At 36.1% G+C, this 21454-nt stretch overlaps 1 protein-coding gene across 3 annotated transcripts in view; it reads right to left on the reverse strand.

Moving 5' to 3' along the window:
- Positions 1–340: 340 nt before the first annotated feature.
- LOC109056387 (sodium/calcium exchanger 3-like) overlaps positions 341–21454 on the reverse strand; it is a 37087-nt gene continuing 15973 nt past the window's right edge. The window contains exons 3-8 of one of the 3 annotated variants that reach the window (XM_042769286.1): positions 10495–10601; positions 5151–5168; positions 4235–4359; positions 4020–4119; positions 2645–2914; positions 341–2079 (exon numbers count right to left, since the gene is read on the reverse strand). In XM_042769286.1, the coding sequence (XP_042625220.1) occupies positions 1703–2079; positions 2645–2914; positions 4020–4119; positions 4235–4359; positions 5151–5168; positions 10495–10601 (997 nt within the window). In that variant the 3' untranslated portion in view covers positions 341–1702. Of the gene's footprint in view, positions 2080–2644; positions 2918–4019; positions 4120–4234; positions 4360–5150; positions 5169–10494; positions 10602–21454 lie in introns of all 3 variants that reach the window. The other 2 variants (XM_042769285.1, XM_042769287.1) reach the window with 2 other exon arrangements.

Genomic DNA, 21454 nt, shown 5'->3' on the forward strand with positions numbered 1-21454 from the left:
GACTCTTATTGACCATCCTAAACAATTCTTTATGACATCACTTCACCGAATAATACAGAAATCCCAACCACTTCATTTTTTTAGCTCACTACAGCAAAAATAGGCACGGAAACAATTTAGTCAGTCAGATGAATTGATGACTGCTTTTTAAAAGAATAACTCACCCAAAAATGAAAAATTGCTGAAAAGGTGCTCACTCTCTAGGACAGAAGCAACAGTTTAAAGTTAACTTTTTTTGATGGATTTGTTTGCTCCAAACACACAGATTTCCACAAGAAATTAATTGATGGACTGGAGTCATGTGGATTCCTTTTGGATTATTGTGATGTTTTTATCAGCTGTTTGGACTCTCATTCTGATGGCACCAATTCACTGCGGAGGATCCACTGGTGAGCAAGTGACTCATCTACATCTTGGATGGCCCGAGGGTGAGTACATTTCCAGCCAATTTAAATTTTTTAGGTGAACCATTTATTTAAACTTTTGCCCAAAATTTCTCTACTGCTCCCTGAAATGCAAAAAACTCTCCCCACTATGTTAAATGAATCTGTTTGTACTGATCCATTCTCAGTCTTTTCAGGACCGAAGACCAGTAAACATTACGAACCACATTAAAGGACCCAATGAAACATACTCAGAATTCACCACCCACATCACTGACACTTCAGACACTGTTTAGATGTGCACTTAAGGAGTTCCTGGTTAAATGGTCATGTGACTCCATATAGAGAGACTCTTTAGGGTAAAGTGGGGGTGGGAGATTTCTTCAGGGGTGCTTTATGTTTGTTCAACGACACTGAAAGACTGAAATACAAACAAAAAACAACAACAACTGTAATAGCAGATGCAGTGTGTTCTCCTCCACGCTGTTATCAGAAAATACACTAGTGATTCATTTTGATGAATGTTCAATTGCAAAGAAAGGCCTCATTTTCCCTCTGTATCACTTTTTTTTCTTTTTTTGCATTCTGTTTTCCTGCAACCTCCGTGATTCTCGAAATAACAACACTTGGCAAGGAAATACACAAAAGTACAAAAAAAATATGGAAGCAGATTATATCCATACAGGAATATCAGGGAGAAAATGCAGTGTTCAGCCATTGTTCATATTCATCTCTCTTCTCCGTTTGTCTACTCAGCGTTCGGTGTTTCCGAGCCACTCTCCCTAGCCGGAACCTGATGGTAAATGCTGTAATCTCTGTGAGGTCTTACCAAAGTAAACAAGAAAAAAAAAATTATAATAACTTTATGGGTCCATCAAATGTCACTCAATAACAGATTTCATGTAGTCATATATTTTCATTTTTTTGTTGAAATATTATTTCTAATCCTGGAAGCAGATTTGAAAATAGTCCTTTAAATCCTGTAATTCTTTTTGTTATTTTTTATGCATTTTTTTCCCAAAATACTTCATTAGAAAAAAGTTGTTCTCAGCAGGTGTTGAGAAAAATATAGACTGTGAAAAGCTCCGACTCCAGGTTAAGTCTGTCCCACCCCTTAGAGAAATGTTTCACACTCTTCATCTTCAGCGTGAAGGCATCTTAAGAACGAATGTCCTTTTTTAAGCTCAAATCCATGCCTGCTTAAAACCGTAGCAACATTTTGAATGAATTCTTAGCTCTTACTCTTTCATTTACGGTTAGAAGTTTCCTCCCATATATCTCTATCTAACCCCCACCCCTTCCCACCCCATCTCTTCTCTTCAGAAGCCCTTTATATGACAGTAAGCCTCAAGACTGGAGAAAAGGATGTAGAGAAACCAGAGACCGAAGAAAAAGAGTGTTGTGAAGATACGCTGTGTGCGTGGGCCGCCCAGCTCTCCACCGATGTGAGGCCTGCGCCGGTACAGCAGGACACTCACCGCCAGGAAGGCAAAGATGGTGAAGAGAGTGACAGAAAATGCGAGGGAACCTGCCTGCACCTCGAACGCACGACCCTGCATGTTCCAGTAGATGGCGGCCACTGACCACGCCACACCGATTCCCAAGAAAACGTTCACAGCATTACTACCGGTCACGTTACCGATAGCCGCGTCTGCGTAACTGTCCTGCACCGCTGCAACTTTACTGGCAAAGGTATCTGAGGAAAAAAGAGAGATGTGATGTAGATGCTTTCATGAAATAGTGTAATAATCCATGATTAACAAGCAATAAAAGGATGCAAATCAGGAGGAATCCGATTTATGAGCTAAAATAGTCAATTGTCTGATAAAAACATACTGTAACTGTCAAAACTTCCTCCGAATCCAAAAAGAGCATTTACTGAAACTAAACAGCAAAACTGACTCGTGAACCCTCACAGTTTTTTGATGTCAGACAGATTGGCCTCATTAAATTCAAGAGACAGAGAGAGGGTTGAAATGGTCATACAAAACCAAATTATGATTGATTTTGGCAAAAACAACTTTATTAATTATATGTGGACCTCAGGGAAAACACTTTACACTACTGTTCAATAGTTTGGGGTCAGTAAGATATGTCAATGTTTTTGGACGAAGTCTCTTACTGCATTTATTTGATCAAAAATACAGTAAAAACATAAATATTGTGAAATAATTTTACAATTTAAAATAATTCCTTTCTAGTTAAAAAATTTAATTTATTACTATAATGGCAAAGCAGCAGTGTCACATGATCAAACTCACCAGGGATAGATGTTCCCAGGGCTACAAACACCACAGCGGTGACCGAGTCCTTTAGGCCAATGGTGCAGCCAAAGTGACTGGCCAGGTCACCTATCACAGCAGTCAAAAGACCGATGATCACTATGGAAACAGTGAAACACGCCCACCCGTTCCAGTATTCCGTGGGTGGGACACAGGCAAACAGAACCTTCCAGAACACAGTCAGGAAGTGCATGACATAGTCAAAACAAGATGGTAGACGTTCCTCTCCCCCTTCATCCTCATCCTCATCTCCTGAGATAAAGACAGGAAGACAGGAAGAAAGAAAAGAAGCAAGAAAGAAAGGAAAGCCGAATGGGAGTAGAAAGATAAGAAAAGAAAAAATGTTAGTATTGTGGTGTCACCCACATTACACAAGTTCCATACCTGAGCAAAGCTATCTATTTGACACCATGGTGATTTAGGGGTCCTGTTGCCTTGGTAACACCGGCTGTTTGATAGTCACGGTAACTGAAGGCTACACACTGTGAAAGCAGCATTTTTATTTCTACACTGGGTAATAAAAGACTAATATGTAGGACATTTCCATTTTAATTTTTGGGAAAAATCTATAGGAATTAATTTAAACAAAGTGAAACGTATCACACAGAGCCGATAATACTACATTCTTATTGATATCTGAAATGATCAAATTAGTAAAAATGTTGAGAACACACAAAGGTCGTAGGATGAGGAGAACCGTGTAGGAGATCAGTGGGCTCAGTGGGTTTTCATGTGGGATGGGTAATATGTCACAACAGAAATGGAACATTTTGTGTGTAATATGAACATGAGAGTATGTTTATATAATAACTGAGTTTTGTTGCTTTTAGTACGTTTCTGTGAGTTCTGAGATGATGTACACTACCATTCATATGTTTGAGGTAGCTAGGATTTTTTCAAAGGAATCTTGGTATGATCACGAAAAGCTGCATTTATTTGATCAACAATCTACTAAAATAGTAATACTGTGAGATATTATAAAGAATTTATAATAACTTTTCTATTTGAATATACTTCCAAATGTAATTATTGTGATGGTAAAGTTGAATTTTCATAATCATTACTCCAGTCTTCACTGTCAAATGATCCTTCAGAAATCAATCTAATATGCTGATATTTTTTTTGGTTTTTGGTGGAAACCATGAAACACTTCATTGTTCCAGGATTCTTAGATGAATATAAAATTCATTAGAACAAATTAATTAACATTATAAATGCCTTTTTTATTACTTTTCATCAGTTCAATACATCCTTGTTGAATAAAACTATAATTGCTAATTAAAAGCAAAACATTGAACAATAATTTTCAGGTTTGACTGCTTATTGTTCAGTGTTGTTTAATGTTGGTAATCACCTGCGCTGACAGTTATGGCCTCCATGAATTGTTCTCTCCAGGAATTTGTGCCCACAACCAGAGCCAAGTTAGTCTTCTTAATCAGCTTATCTACTGTACTCTACAACAAGCACACAAAAACACAAAATGTATCACACTTACATAAATACGGATAAAGAAAATTCTTCCATAATGCGAAAGACTGCTGGTCTCTGCCACTGTGTGTGTGTGTGTACCTTAAACTCATATGACTCTTCAATGATAATCTCTATTTTCGCATGCTCGCCCAATACAGGCTTCCCCATCTCTGCTATTCTTCTTGCTTCCTCCTCTTCTGATGAAAACTTCCTGTCTGGAATATCTACAAGAGATTAAGAGACAAAAGGAAACTTCTGAGTTGGATTTTGTCGTTGTAGTACACTAAATATACATAACTTGGTAGCAAATACTGATCATTCACATGCATCAATCAGCATCTGTCTCTACACTCATGAACAAGTGGGCTTTTTGTCCCTTTTAAAAGACTTTGTGATTTATGCACATGCAATAATTCTTTTGAATATTCAATAATATATGGTCACTATAAACTGCACTTCAAACTAAACATCACGTGCATATTTAGAGTTGACTGGGCTCATTCATGAAACACAAGCACAGCGAATTCATGTAAAATGTTCATAAAGTCATTCTTACGTAACTTGTCGCATTGAATCGAATGTGACTACTTACGTAACACCGTTTTTACAAACAAATTTGTACAGAAATTGGTGCTGCTTTTATTTTATGAATAAGGCCAACTGTCATCAATTTTTCTTATTAGAAAGATTACACATGCAAACACACACAACAGATTAACAGCCAAACTTTGTTTGACTGAACCAAGTGTGAGTTGTGCTATAGAACTGAGTGATTCAGAAGGACAACAGAACAACACACACACACCACAAATACACACCAAAAAGCCTGAAAGTTGAGATGAACTTTCAAAACCCCCTGCAACCCATAAATTATCTTCTCGTGCACGTGTTACAACACACACACACAAACCTGGAGACACACGTGTGTTCATCCAGAGAGTGAGGCAGACGAGACCACAATTACTGCAGATGGCCTCATCTTACCTCACACATACACACACACACACAAACTTACCATCAGCTAATAACAGAGCTGTGTGTGCAGAAAAAAAAGAAAGGGAGGAGTGGAATGACATGAAGAAAACACTAGACAGATAATGATGAAGGGAAATGCAATGAGATATTGGACAGGATGTATTTACTCAGATAAACATGAATAAAAATATTTGCAGCCTTCAGCGTTTCATCACCCTGCCCGGAATCTCTGAGCCGGACAGGTGCGACAGGTGTGACCGAGCAGATGTGATCAGATGTGATAGTGTGGGCTGATCCAGAGCGCTGGAGCAGGTGGTTGCCCCTGGCAACGGGAGTGTCTTAGTAGCGTTTGAGATATTTGGCGACAGAACTTAGGGGTGCTAAAACTACGCTGATTATTTACACATTTGCTTTCCTGTCATGATGCATTTTTTTCCCATTGACTTCAATTGCTTCTGGGTTGAGATAATGATATTGTCCATCCACTAACCCTCACTAACCTTTTTGCATTTTAGAGTTTTATATTCAAATTGAAAATAAATAAATAAATAAATTGTTAACCTTTAAAGGGATATTTCAACCAAAAAAAATTTTTTTTAACGATTATTTATTTATTCACACTTATGCTGTTCCAAACATGTAAGACATTCTTTTTTTCTCTTGTGGAACACAAAAGAATATTATAAAATATTTATAAAATATTAAAATATTTAATTGTCTAAACAATTAAAGTCATGGGGTCTAATTTGGACTGTTTTGGATCCTATTTCAATTACATGGACAAAAAAATTATAATTATAATCACTATAAAAACGCCTATGGAGTTTTAAGATTTTATTATTTTACACAACTTTTCCAGGTATAGAAATCACACTTTTAAAATGAGCATTCCTTATATATCTAGATTTTAAGAGGGAGCCCTGATTCTTCAAAGAAAAGACAGCTTGGGGGTGAATTACAGTAAGAAATATCTTGACTTTAATATAAACATATTTTAATGCTAGTTTTGTCTTATTTTAAGAAATCTTGAGGTCCCCTGGATGTTTATTGAGAACCTCTGGACCAAATAATGAAAAATTTTATTTTGGGGTAAACTGTCCTTAAAACTATAAAGTTCAATTGGTTTAGTACATCATATTTCCTGAATTAACCAATTTTTTTATTATTATTTTTTTTTTTTACATTTATTAATCTAGTACCCAGACCCACACACATTTACAGAAAAACGAGCACCAAAGGAATCAATTTCTTTGTCCCTCCATTACCTTTTTTTCCTTTCTCTCTATGTGTATAATGACTTTAATAGTTCTGTAATCAGTGCTGTAATTTTCTGTTGCTGAGGATGAATTAGATGGTGAACAAACAAGCTTTGATTAAGGGTATGTGTGTGTGTGCTGAGATGAAAATATCGACCTATAATGAGAAGCTGGATGTGTAAATAAGCCCATAATTTATGCTCGAATGTGTCTGCTAGTAGGGTTGGTGGTGGAGGGGGTATGTGTCTTGATGCACATTATTAACCTGCAATTTGTGTAGCGTCGTCAGCTCTAGGCTTTTCAACACGTCTGCTCCATGATAACACACATAGACGTGGCGAATGCACAAAGGAATTCATTTAATCTATTCGCCACATTTTCTCTCTCACTGTTCTTTCCTGGAAGCTTCGACTCAACAGTTCAGTGTAAATCTATTGCACATCAGCGCTAGCAACAGCTGATGGTACCCTAGCAACAGATCCCAGACGGCTCTCTCCTCCCTGCGTTCTGTGAGGTAATGGGATCGTGGGATGTAGGTGTCGATATTTTAGACGAAAACTCCCATCGTTGGCTTAATCACAGTTATTCCATCATCACACACATTTGAATGCAGAGATCTCTTCCTCTAATAAACACACACACACTTACACAGAGTGAGGTGATATTTTGGTGAGCTGTTAGCAATTCTGTGATAAAATGATTCACTTCTGATGATCTTCTCATTAAACGCACTCATCTGGGACATGTGGAAGGGGTGTTGCAGGTTTGGGCTCCATGGGATATTAATCGCACACAGATGCAGCACAACAGTTAGTCTGCTGGAGCTCTCCTGTCTGTCTCTCTGTCCTCAGTTGTATCACCCCTCTCCTACTTTTCTCATGTGTCTCTCACTCTATTCTTTCTGTCATTCTCTCCTCATCTGTCTCACCCCTTTCCTGTATGTCTTTCTTCACCTGTCTCACCCTTCTCTGCTTATTTGTCTCTTCTGCTTGTCCTTTTCTCGTCATCTTTCTCACCATCTCCTGTCTGTCTCTCACTGTCTTTCTTTACCACCTACCAAACAAAGCCTCAGTGTTAATGGTGTATGAATGTCTGACAAAAATGTTAGGAAACAAAATGACAAAGATTAGATGAAAAATGAGGATCATGACGAGAACTAAACAATTTTAATTAAAACACACTATTGAGGAAAACATGATGTGAAAAAAAAATACTGCAAGATATTAATATACAAACAATGTTTTTAAAGAAAATATGGAAAGAAATATGAAGAATATTACTGTCAAATGAGATAATCATAGACAACAATGTGAAAATGAAAAGGAATCTAGTTTTTTTTAAATGCCAAAGCATGCTTAAATATAAAATAAATTTGTACACTTTTTAAACTTGGTTTTTTTGTTAAAAGAATAATATTTTAATTTTTTTTTTTAATATTTTAAATATATTTAAAAAATAATAAAACATTTCCTGTCTTTTTTCATAATATTTTTTGTCTTTAGACTAAAACAAAGTATTAAAAGCGGTGTAAAATGAACAATGTTGACCCCCTTTCTTTCCTGTTTTTCTCTGCTCACCATTTCCTGTCTTTTTTTCATTGCTAACCTGTCTCTCTGTCATTTTCTCCTGTCTCACAGCTTTACTGCCTGTCTTACCACTTCTTCACAACCATCTCTACCGCCACATTTTTATATTTATCCAGTTGGTGTATAAGAGGGTTCAATGCCAAAGAAAGCATCCTGTATTTAGATGTATAAAGCTGGAAGTGTTTCTTTAGATCCTTCAACCCCTCGCACATATTTTGCAGCGACAGCACAGGATCAGCAATTCTAAAGTCATGTTTGGATGTAGGACAAGTGATGTGTATTCTATTACAGGTTCAGTGTCAAAAACACCTACAACCCATTTGATACAAAGTTTTATCTATCTGTCTGCAAAGCAAAACTGAGTCTACAGCGTGAATCATACCAGTGCACATAGTACAGAAACAAAAGACTCTGGTTCTTTTAAGCAAATAAAAAACCCTTATGAGTGAGTCAGGTCAATTACTAAATTTAAGAAATACAAATTGAAAGGAAAAGTGAAAGTGTTTGGAAAGGTATGAAGATTTTAAATTTTTATTTGAACAATTTCCTCGAGCTGACTCATTCACTGAATTATTTAAATTGTTCACGGAATCATCAAAGATCCAGAATTATTAGGAGGAATCAGAATCTGAACCACAATTATTAAATAACAAACAGCACTATATAAAATTCTTACAATTCACAGAGTGCATTTAGAATGTTCATTTTTTGCTTATTAATGGTTGTCAAACAAATAGTTATGAATGCGCATATATCTTTGAGGTACTTTTTCCCCCAGGATTTCTCTGAATATCAAAATTGAATCTTATTCAAATCCTTGTTGGCATGAAAATAAATAAAATATCTAATGAATAATTGATAATCTTCTTGTTTACAAGCACACTAGTGAGGAGACAACAAGCCAACATGTTGTTTTGTGTGCTTAGGTACGTTAATAAGTAGGTTGTTTAATGTTGTCCAGGCAAGATGAGAGCTCAAACAGAGAGGACCAGCTGTTCTTCATCTCTCATTCTTTCTGAAGGGTATAATACTGGGACAAGGACACATGCATACATGCAAACACACACACACATAGCACCGCAGCACTGCCGTGTGTGCATGCTGGTAGCATTGACCACGTCTGCCTGATTTATGGAGAGATATTAAGAGACACGCTTGACTACTTGGGGGGTGTGTGTGTGTGTGTGTGTGTGTGTGTGTGTGTGTGTGTGTGTGTGTGTGTGTGTATTTTTTTTTGTTTGTGCGTGCGTGTGTGTGTGTGTGTGTGTGTGTGTGCGCATGTGTATTCATTTCTCACACTCTTTGAGATCCCGCACCGGCGTTTAAGGTCAATGTATACTGAAACTCCAAAGAAGTCAGTGAAAAAGCAACACTGCTAGATAATCCTTCACATAGTTTTCTAAACAATAATCTCAAGACATTTAGGAAACTATATAAAAACTGGAAGACAAAAACAGGAACGTTGCCATTTTCAAAGCAATACAAAAACGTCATCACAGCATTTCTTGTGTGAGTCGGAGATGAGTCAGTTGGAGAGCTGCGCTCTGTGGGTCTTCATTGAATTCATGTGCTTTGAGTCAATGTCCCTTTAAGGCAAGTCATCTTGGCCATGCCGCTGGGTAGCTTTTTTTATCTACGCAATGGGCATCCTATCTACTTGAATTGGGAAATCTCAGAAACTGTTGGCTGACATTATGTTTCAATTATGTACATAAGAAATCTGACAAAAACTGTTTAAAAATGTTGCTTCTTCAGCTCAAAGAATGGCAAAACGCATATTTTTTTCTAACTTATTTTTCGATGAGTAGTCCATTTCTTAATACTGGCTCTATCTGAACCTGTAGGATAATCCGTGTGCCCTCTACTGGTAGCATCCATTCATAGAGTCTTTAATTATTCAAAATACATTGAAAGCAGAAATAGACTGCCATTCAAAAGTTTGGAATAAGTATGTTTTTTTTTTAATGCCTTTGACATAAGTCTCTTATGGTCCACAAGGCTGCATTTATTTGATCAAACATACAGTAAAACAGTTATATTGTGAAATGTTACTCCATTTTAAAATAACTGTTTTCTATTTGATATATTTTAGAATTTAATTTATTCCTTTGATGTCATTATTCCAGTTTTCAGTGTCATGGAACCATCACAAATCATTCTAATATGCTGATTTGGTGTTTAAAAAACATTTCTTATTATTATCAGTGTTGAAATCAGCTGTTCTGCTTAATATTTTTGTGGAAACTGTAAAAATATATATATTTTTGCTGAATAAAATGATTAATTTCTTCAAAAAGTCTTGACCCAAACCTTTGAAAGATACTATATGTGAATGTACTATATAGTGAATCTCAAATAACAAGAAGAATCTTGCTACTCCCAATAAAAAATCAACGTGAAGACATAAAACATGAACTGATAAAGAGCCACTGGATGAATGGAAATAAACTTAGAAATGAGTAAATAGATTAAATGAACAGCAAAAGAGGACGATGGTCACAGGATGTGATCTTACTGTGAGTACACTGTGTGTGTGTTTTACCTTTCTGAAGGCTCATGTCCACCATGCGTGGTTCTGCTAGCTCCAGATAGAAGTTTTTGTTTTTTTCATACTCCTCATCATCGATGATTTTAACCTGTATGGTTTTACTGAGAGGGGAAGAGAGAGAGAAACACAACATCAGGGGTCACTGATCAAGTGAGGGGGTCAGTGGGCTGTCCTGAGGTCAGAGGTCAAACAGTTCATGCAAACACATTACATCATCTTTCTATGATTCATTTCCCTTGCTGTCTTGTACCATCAATCATGTCAGCTACAAGATAAAACAGTGGTATATGGGTTTCATGTAAATCAAAACTATTTGTAGCATTGTTACAAATAATACATTAATAATAATTAATTATAATATTAGTATTAAAAATAAAGTTAGCATTTTAATTATATTTCTCAATAGTGAGGTTGCAACACTGCTATTTGAAATCATGTAGCTTTGGTTGAAAAGTTGTTTAAGTAGTTTTATAGGGCAATGTACTTCTGACAAACTGATCAATTTCCCAGATAATATTTGAGCAGTCGGCACTACATCATTTTACAGCTATAAAGAACGTCTTTAGGTTCAACAACTGTGTATGAAAAAAGCTTCCAAATAACAACTTCTTCATTGAAGAATTCTGGAAAAAATATATATATTACCGTTTCCACAAAATTTTTAAACAGCACAACTGTTTTCAGTATTCAGTTTCTTGAGCACCAAATCAGGGTATTAGAATGAATTCTGATTAATCATGTGATACTGAAGACTGAAGTAATATGCTGAAAATTCAGCTTTGCATTACAGGAATAAATATCATTTATAAATATATAAAAATTTAATAATTCACTATATTACTGTTTTACTGTATTTCAAATAAATGATAAAATAAATGGAGACATCTTTCAAAACCATTGGAATGGTACATAGATAAAAACAGCCAATACATTTTGGAGATGTTTTTGGTTCTTCAATAAATATGTATTAGATCAAATTATACAAAGAATTATAAAGTATCCTAAATGTAGCAAGCTAGTTCTCTTAAGGCTAACTTTCAACTTAGCTTAGCTAATTTCTCTATAGAGTAGTTGGTATCCTACCTAGCAACACAGTGGAAGCCCAACATTGGTAAAGCCTACTTGAGTGTTTATTTAAAGAATCAATCTTTTAACAACTCTTATCTGTAACATCCATTTCTCTCACACACTCTGTCACTATTTCATTGCTAAATTCTCAGCATGTGTGTGTGTATTTATAACTCAGCATGTGATTGATGCTGACCTGATTTCTCTGTGACTGTGAGTAACACCTGTTTCAGTTGTTTCAATGAGAGTTTCTGAATGTGCGAGCGCGTGTTCGACCTGTGAACATCCCCCACCCTTCATTCGGATCAGTTACTCACAGTACAGCTGTCTGCAGACCCACACCACTTCAGCTCTCTCTAATATGTGACCCTGGACCACAAAACCAGTCTTAAGTCGCTGGGCTATATTTTTAGCAACAGCCAAACAAACATTGTATGGGTCAAAATTATAGATTTTTCAAAATCATTAGGATGTTAAGTAAAGATCATGTTCTATGAAGATATTTTATAAATTTCCTACTGTAAATGTATCAAAACCTAATGTTTGATTAGTAATATGTATTGCTAAGAACTTCATTTGGACAACTTTAAATGTGATTTTCTCAGTATTTAGATTTTTTTGCACCCTCAGATTCCAGATATTCGGCCAAATATTGTCCTATCCTAACCAACCATATATCAAAGGAAAGCTTATTTATTCAGCTTTCAGATGATGCATAAATCTCCATTTCCAGAAACTGACCCTTATGACTGGTTTTGTGGTCCAGGGTCACATATGTCTTTCAGTCTAACATACTCATGTTCGCATTCCCTTTTGCTCTGCCCTGTTTCCCCTCCATTAGCGGCCACATTATACTCTCACTCACTCTTACACAGTGAAGAGAGAGACAACACGCAAAGAGAAACTGTGACAGGGCTTCATGTTTGGTCTGTGATCTGTTGTAGGTCATTCCTAACATGCAGTACAGTTTCGTGTCTCCATCATATATAAAGGAACGGTACAATTAGCTGAATCTACTCGTCTTCTGTGTTACATCATCCTTCAGAAATCATTCTAATACGCTGATTTGGCACTCAGGAAACATTTCTTAAAGGGTTACTCCATCCCAAAATGAAAATTTGGTCATTAATCACTTACCCCCATGACACAGAAGAGCGTAAGCCGCTTGCGTACTAGTCAGATTTGTCAAAATGGCGCTACGCTGATTTGGAGAGACACAGAGGAGAGGAATTGTTGAATAAAGTCATTATTTAATCACTGATCTCGTACAAAAAGTATTCTCGCCAATTCATAATGTTACGGTTGAATCACTGATGGCAGATGGACTATTCTGACGATGCTTTTCATACTTTCCTGGACCTTGACACTTATTTATTTGGCAGTCTATGGGACAGTCTCAAGCCTCCCTGTTTTCATCCAAAATATCTTACATTTTGTTCCTGAAGACGAACAAAGCTTTTACAGGTTTGGAACGACATGGGTGTAAGTGAATAATGACAAAATTTTCATTTTGGGATGGAGTATCTCTTTAATATTATCCATTATGTTGAAAACAGTAGTGCAGCTTAATATTTTTGTGATAACTGTGAAACATTTTTTCCAGGATTTTTTGAAGAATAAAAAGTTCAAAACAACATAATTTATTTAAAATAGAAATCTTTTGTAACTATATAAGCTTTTACTGTTACTTTTCATCAATTTAATGCATATTTGCTGAATAAAAGTATTAATTTCATTTTAAGTATAATAAAGAAGGTCTGTTAGACTTATATTCCAAGTCACTTAAAGCCTTATAATAGCTTTTCGTATAAGAAGATAATGGCAGAAGTTTCATTTTATGCTTAACCAATAATTATAAAATATTTTATATCAAAATGGCACATTTAAGTGAAGTAAGGGTAAACCTTCATTTTTTTTTTTGCGTCTTTTACAAAATAATATGTTCAGTGCTTTTTGCTGATAATTTATTCTAAATGGTTTAATGTATAATGTAATTTAAAATTTGGTTAGAAATTTGGTTTGCAAAGAGCTTAAATGTCATTCTGAAAAAATTAAAGCACATTTAAATGCATAAATTTCTCTCGTACATCCTAGTTTTCAATTCATATAGGTCTCTAGATCCTTTCAAAAAAGTCCGGTAATGGCATTATCCTCAAAGACATTACATTACAACCATTTTTTAGAAAATTACAGAAATCAATATGGTTTCAGGAAAAAAATCCAAATATTAAAATTAATTTTCACTAGGTCTTTATTTCCATTCTGATGGACATTCAGTTTTCTTTCCACTGTGTATACTGATTTTGATCAGACGTATAAAGGATATATAGAAATTATTTCAAAGTCTGGTAAAGAATGTATAGAAATACATATCTTTAAATATAAAGTGCTGCATAAAAGGAATGACACATGTGCTTTGGTTAACAATCTCACACCCATTTGCCTGGGCCAAGACGTTTGTGTGTGTGTGTGTGTGTGTGTGTGTGTGAGTGTGTGTGTGTGTGTGTGTGTGTGTGTGTGTGTGTGTGTGTGTGTGTGTGTGTGTGTGTGTGTGTGTGTGTGTGTGTGTTTGAGTGTGCATGCTACAAAGTACAGAATGTAGAGTAAACAAGATTTATTCCTGTACAGTCAAAAAATCCCTACAGTTGCTCCTCCACCTGCTCCGAGCTGTAGTGACTCGGCAGACTGCCTAAGCTTACCACAAATGAATCTATCTAAACCTTGCACATGTGCTCGAAATCAGAAAAGACAATGTTCCTCCTCTGTTCTTTTCCCACTCTGGGAATTAAATGGAATCTTAAGCCTGAAACACACTTTCACGCACCGGTGCATTTCGAAATGTGATCTAGGATGACCAGACGTCCCGTTTACCTGAGACAAACCCAGTTTCACAAGGTGTGTCCAAGTGCTTTGAAAATGCACTAAAAAGCATAAATACTGCCAAGTTTCAGCTGTCTGCAGTCTCTGATATAATTTGTGATTCTCAACAGAATGACACTGCAGAACTGTTACATTGCCATTGCAAGCTGATTTGCCGATACCTAGAACATTTATCAGCAAATCTGCTTGGAATGTATCTGGTTGCCATAACAACTCTAGGCACTCTGCCATCCAAGACAGTACTAGCACTAGAATGTTAGATGTGGATTTGAATTTAACAGTTTTAGGTTCCAATGTTGTTTAAAAATTATTTTGAAAGCAATGAGCATAAAGTACTATCAAGACAGAGAATTGGTGTTCTCAGCACATATTTGTTGAATACACCCACAATACGCCGCCACTATTTTACATGCTTTTAGATATCACGTTCATCAATCTCCAATCCATTCCCCAACTCCTTCTGCTCCTCACGGCATCATCATAAAACAACAACAACACACACACATTCCCACTGCCCACATATTCACATTGCCCAACAGGCTCTTCCCTCTTTTAGAAACCTGTTGGATAGAGAATCTGTGATTCTTTAAGACAGTCCAGTCAACTCCATCCTCAAAACCCAGAGCAAACAACATCCATTCAAATCCAACATCATTAAATCAAGATATCTGACGTTTGTTATTTCTATCTGCACTAAAGCTGCCCACTTCAGCCAGGGTCATTTTGTTGCACTGACAAAACACACAACCATTTTATTTCTTAGTAGACTTGACTACTAATGGTATTTGTTCTACAAATATTAGAGAATGGTGCTTTGATCTCAAATGCTTTGTTCACACTGCCCCAAACCTTCTGCACTCATTTCATACACTCATTTTGCAAACTGAAGCAAACTGTGTAGTCAATATCCAGTATATTTACCTTGGATAAAGACAGCACAATGGCAAGAGACAATATAGTAATAGTTATAGTGGAAAGAAAAGATGAAAAACATTTAAGTCCATTCATCCTGACATGGTGTGGATTGCGTGAGGAAAATGCATTTTCATTCATGCATATCCTGCGTTCAGGACCACTTACTCATTCACTCAATCGCCAATAATACATAGTGAATGCCACATGTGAGTGGAAATAAATGAATTCAGACACAGCTGTAATAGTTAAGCTTGGCGTTACAGTCATGCGGTTTCCTGAAAGACAAAAAAAACAAAAAAACAACTTGAAGTCTGACTTGTCTTTTTAGACTAAAACATTTTAATCATACAAACCACTTATACAGAAGATAAGGTGTATATTGGCAAATTTTATAATTCGTATGATTTTTTATTGCTTTTCAGATTAAAAAACATGGACTTCAATCACATACACCATTACAAAAAATATTTTACTCCCTGTCTGAGCACAGCTTTACACCGTGTCCTAACCAAGCGTGATACAGCGGCAAATAATAAAATTTTGCTCACATTAATGAGAATTTGTTTCCTGAACAGCTGTGCCAACAATAAGCAGTGGGACATTCTGTGTTCAGATTTCCTAATTAATTTATTCGTACAAATCGAAACCTGAGATATTTCAGAGTTTAGTGGCATCTCTAATCAAACACACCTGAACCGGTTAATCAGCAAAAAATTATGTGTTCATGTATAGTGGAGGTTAAAATCAGGTTAGCAGATCTACAGATGATGAGAACGAAGAAGGTAGGAGGATAAAAAAGAGAAAAAACTAAATGGATGAAGAAGGAAGAGAGAGTGGGGAAAAGGGTTGAAAAAAGATGAGACTATGGTGTTTATATATAGTAATTTTTGCTTTTTTTCATCCAGTATTATGTAAAAATGTTAACTTTTGCCAGTCCAACCAATTAATCAAAAATTTATGAGTCAAAAAGCATGTTTTGCATGCATGTAAAATGACATTTACTGTTGCTTCCGGTTCATTTGTTACACTGAAAATGAAAGGTCATGCTGAGTGCTTGGGATGTGACTCATTTGCATGGAACTCCCAGATTACCCTGTATAATATATTTATATTTAATTATTTAGCAGACGCTTTTATCCAAAGTGACTTACAAATGAGGACAAAAAAGCCAAACAGAATACCCAGATTAAAATGTGCAGTGTACAAACAAAGTTACTAAATACACATACAGCTACAGTACATACTACATACAACCAAGTATACTACATACTTCTTTAAAAAATTTAAAAGTACTATGCCAGTGTCACACTGATTTACTGTCAAATGGCCAGGTCTAAGAAAGTGTGTTTGAATGCAAAGTGCTATGAAGCAGTGTTATTTTAGAATTATTTATATACTATTAAGTATATAATATTAAGTGCAAATAAGTATTTATTAAGTGAATTACTTTCTATTCAAGTAAAACTAGTATTTAAACTTATTTTATTTTAGTTAGTTGCTAAGGAAATAATTCTCATTTTCGTCTATGCTTTTTAATTTTACGTTTTACATATAATCTTATATTTTATTTTAGCTTTATTTCAGTTAACGAAAATTATTTTAACAATTTTAGTTTCAGTTAACAACAACAACACTGCTGAAGTGGCCTATCATCAGGCCCTGAGCTGATTAACACTGATTTCATTTTAAAACTAGTGTAAACTTGCATACACACTCCCTCCCACGTGCTCTTTGTACGAGTAGTGTTGTTTGTCTATGAGGTGTTCTGTGCATATTGGTTGTGTTTATGCAGCATCTTTTCCTCTATATTCAGTAATTCAGACCTGCAGGCACAGAGACACTCTTGAGCATCATTACTGCACCAGAAATATGCAACTAAGAAAACCTCTGTCTCATCTGGGTACAACACACACACACACAGAGATATCCAAATCAAGAATGAGGAGGAAGGAGAGGGAGAGAGTCTATGTTCTCCCCAGTGTCACCCTGATTATATAAGAGGCACGTGCTAAAAATAAACCCTGCAGTGAAAATGGTGTGTGTGTGTGTGTGTTTGTGAGTGAGTGAGTGAGTGAGTGAGTGCATGCATGTCTGCAACGATGGGCAAATACACACACAACCAGAGATACATGTTCACAGACTAATTTGACTCAACGCAAACACAAACACACACTGTGCACATGCACATGCCTGCGAGCTCGTGTTCTCTGTGGTTGCCAAGGAGACACAGCTTCCTTCAGCTGAAAAGGAGCAAAGCTCTGGCTCCCCACACACACACACACACACACACACACTTTGGCCTTCCCAGATACTTTCTCGAATTGGTATGCTAACACACACATTTGTGTGCGAAAATGTCTATATAAGATAACTTACTCTTGTTAGTGTTGTTTCCTGGAGCTCACCTCAGGCAACACTCCACTGGCGGCTATTAACAATAGACTGGAACCTCTACCCCAGGGTGGTCAGCGCTAGTGCCGCTAATAACATGCTTAGCTGGCTGCTAGTGTGACGCTGAGACTCAGATGGGGCCACTTCTGTACTCAACTGTGAGTATTACCCTCCGATTAACCTGCAACCTACCGGCAGGGTCCATATTAACACTTGCTAAGTACCAAATGCAAGTAAAAATTGGCTTTGTCAAGCTTATAAGATGGTTACTCACCAGTGGCTGGAACTGCAGTGTGATACATGGTAAAATCGATTATAAGGATGATATATATATAGTCTGTGATTCAGTTCAAAACACATACAAGCTGACAGCAACTTAAAAAATATCCAACATCCAACTTTTTTTTCTTAGAAATTTAATAGGATATCTAAAGTTAAAATATATACATTTTTATTTATTTTATATACACTACCATTTGAAAGTTAGGGGGCAGAAAGATTAATACTTTTATTCAGCAAGAAAACATTAAACTGATTAAAAGTGACAGTAAAAACATTTATAATGTTTCTATTTCAAATAAATTATGTTTTTTTTATGTTCTATTTATCAAAGAACGCTGAAAATTAAAATGTATCACATTTTCCTCAAAAATATTAAAGGGATACTCCACCCCAAAATGAAAATTTTATCATTAATAACTTACACCCATGTCATTCCAAACCCGTAAAAGCTCCGTTCGTATTCGGAACACAATTTAAGATATTTTGGATAAAAACCGGGAGGCCTGTGACTGTCCCATAGACTGCCAAGTAAATAACAGTGTCAAGGTCCAAAAAAGGTATGAAAGTCGTCGTCAGAATACTCCATCTGCCATCAGACGTGCAATCTGGGTTATATGAACCAACAGGAACACTTTTTTTGCTGCGTATGCGCTTCTGTATCATCCGCGCCACAAGGATACGGTGATATGGAGAGACACAGAGGAGACCGTTGACAAAGGAATTGTTGAATAAAGTCGTTATTTTTGTTTTTTGTCGCTTACAAAAACTGTTCCCGTCGCTTCATATAACCCAGATTGCACGTCTGATGGCAGATGTAGTATTCTGACGACGACTTTCATACCTTTTATGGACCTTGACACTGTTACTTACTTGGCAGTCTATGGGATAGTCACGGGCCTCCCGGTTTTCATCCAAAATATCTTAAAGGGATACTCAATCCCAAAATGAAAATTTTGTCATTAATCACTTACACCCATGTCGTTCCAAACCCGTAAGAGCTTAGTTCGTCTTCAGAACACAATTTAAGATATTTTGGATGAAAACAGGGAGGCTTGAGACTGATACAGAAGAGAGTAAGCCGCCTGCGTACTGCTCAGAATTGCCTAAATCGCGCTACGCTGATTTGGAGAGACACAGAGGAGAGAAATTGTTGAATAAAGTCATTATTTTATTTTTTTTCGTGTACAAAAAGTATTCTCGTCGCTTCATAAGGTTACGGTTCAATCACTGATGGCAGATGGACTATTCTGATGATGCTTTTCGTACTTTCCTGGCCCTTGACATTGTTTATTGGGCAGACTATGGGACAGTCTCAAGCCTCCCTGTTTTTATCCAAAATATCTTAAATTTTGTTCCTGAAGACGAGCGAAGATTTTACGGGTTTGGAACAACATGGGTGTAAGTGAATAATGACAGAATTTTCATTTTGGGGTGGAGTATCCCTTTAAGCAGCACAATTGTTTTCCACATTGATGGTAATAAGAAATGTTTATTATATTAGTATATTAGAATGATTTCTGAAAGATCATGTGACACTGTAGACTTTTTACTGTTTTTACTGTATTTTAGATCAAATAAATGAAGCCTTGGCAAGTATAAGAGACTTCTTTCAAAAACATAAAAAAATCGTACCTACCAAACTTTTAAATTGAGATTTATGCTGCTGAGATTGAATCCTTAGATCACAACACGGTACCCAGGGAAATGTTTCAGTACGCCACTGGTTTGACCCACGCAATGATTCACACTGTAGCCACGGTGTTTGTTATTTAAGCATGTCCTTAATCAGCTATTCCTCCGTGGAAAATGGCTGGAGAGACACTCTCAGATGGGATTCTGATTCACGGTGGAGAGTGCTGTAATCATTTCATTGATCGATCCCTGTCTGTAATGTTACTGCCGGTGTTCAGTTGAACTGTCTTTTAGATTACAAAAGGAGTTCCAAAGGGCTCCTCCGTCTCTTTCTGTGTTTGTTAATTATAACAGCTCAGTGGTCAGAAACTCAGTGAAACTTGTTGATGAATGTGTGCCGCATCCTTCAGTCTTGAAGTCCTCACTGTGATAGGTTAAAGCTTACAAAGCTTACAGCACTACATGTCAAATGTTTGGGGTCAGTATGTTTTTTTTTATAAGAAATTAATACTTTTATTTAGCAAGGGTGCATTAAATTGATCATAATTGACAGTAAAGACATTTACATTGTTACAAAAGATTTAATTTCTACGTTTTTTTCAAAATGTTAATTTATAAAAGAAGAAAAATGTACCACAGTTTCCAACACTGATAATAATAAGAAATGTTTCTTAAGCACCAAATCAGAATATTAGAATGATTTCTGAAGAATTATGTGACACTGAAGACTGAAGTAAGGGTGGCTGAAAATTCAGCTTTACTTTTTAAAACATTTTAAAATATATTCAAAAAGAAATATTATATAGAGAAGAAACAAATTACTTTGAGGATAAATGATTTTCTCTTCTAAGGAGTCTGTGCTCAGACTCTCCATGATTTAATGTACTTTTTTAGTTAGATAAGTACTTAACCATCATTTGAATATACAAAATCTGCTGTAGAAACAATGTTCAATCAAAAATTGCTAGTCAATTTTACAAATAATTAAAAAGAAAGGGCAAGTGACACTGGATTAAATATGATTTTTTTAAACAGAATGACTGAAACAGTATTTAAAAAAGGGTCTAAATTCATAGTAACAGAAATCTAGCTTTACAGAAACAGTTAGTGTCAAAATAAACAAGACGTGTAGTGAAAGAAACAATCTCAGTATAATCCTCAATCAGTGGCATTCCTGTGATGGAATTACATTTCTCAGAGGATCCCCGAGTTAAAAAACAGCAAGTAATTAACTCGTTACCAAGGTTGTGTGAGAAATACACAGATGCGTTTTGACAGGATTAAAATCAGTAAGTACATCTGCGAAACACAAATTTACCCGAGCCCCTCAGGGAAAACTAGTCCTGTCCGATAGGGCTCGAGAGAGAGAGAGATGAGCAAAGTTTTCAAGTTACACTCCTACATATTAAACTGGAGCCTCAAGGAAAGTCAAACACATACACAAACGGCATGCCACCATGCAGTTCCTCCTGGCCAGAATAGTACTTAATACATAATTCAACATTAGGCATGGACACTATCACTTATCTTCTTTAACCAAGTATAATCAAAGGTCAGTATTGCAAATACTGATAAAAATAGTGATACATTTCAGTCTGTTCCTCACACAAACCTGGAAAAGGAACATCAGATGGATTTGAGTGGGTAAATAATGACAGAAGTTTTACTTTTTGGATGAACCATTCCTTGAAATCCAAAATTATTTATAATTTACATCTTATATTCATCCCCTTTGCTGTTCAATCCATTATTCAAGCAGCTCTCCTTGTCCGCTCTCCCACTCCAC

Source organism: Cyprinus carpio, chromosome A13 (assembly GCF_018340385.1).
Source record: "Cyprinus carpio isolate SPL01 chromosome A13, ASM1834038v1, whole genome shotgun sequence".
Taxonomy (NCBI): Eukaryota; Metazoa; Chordata; class Actinopteri; order Cypriniformes; family Cyprinidae; genus Cyprinus; species Cyprinus carpio.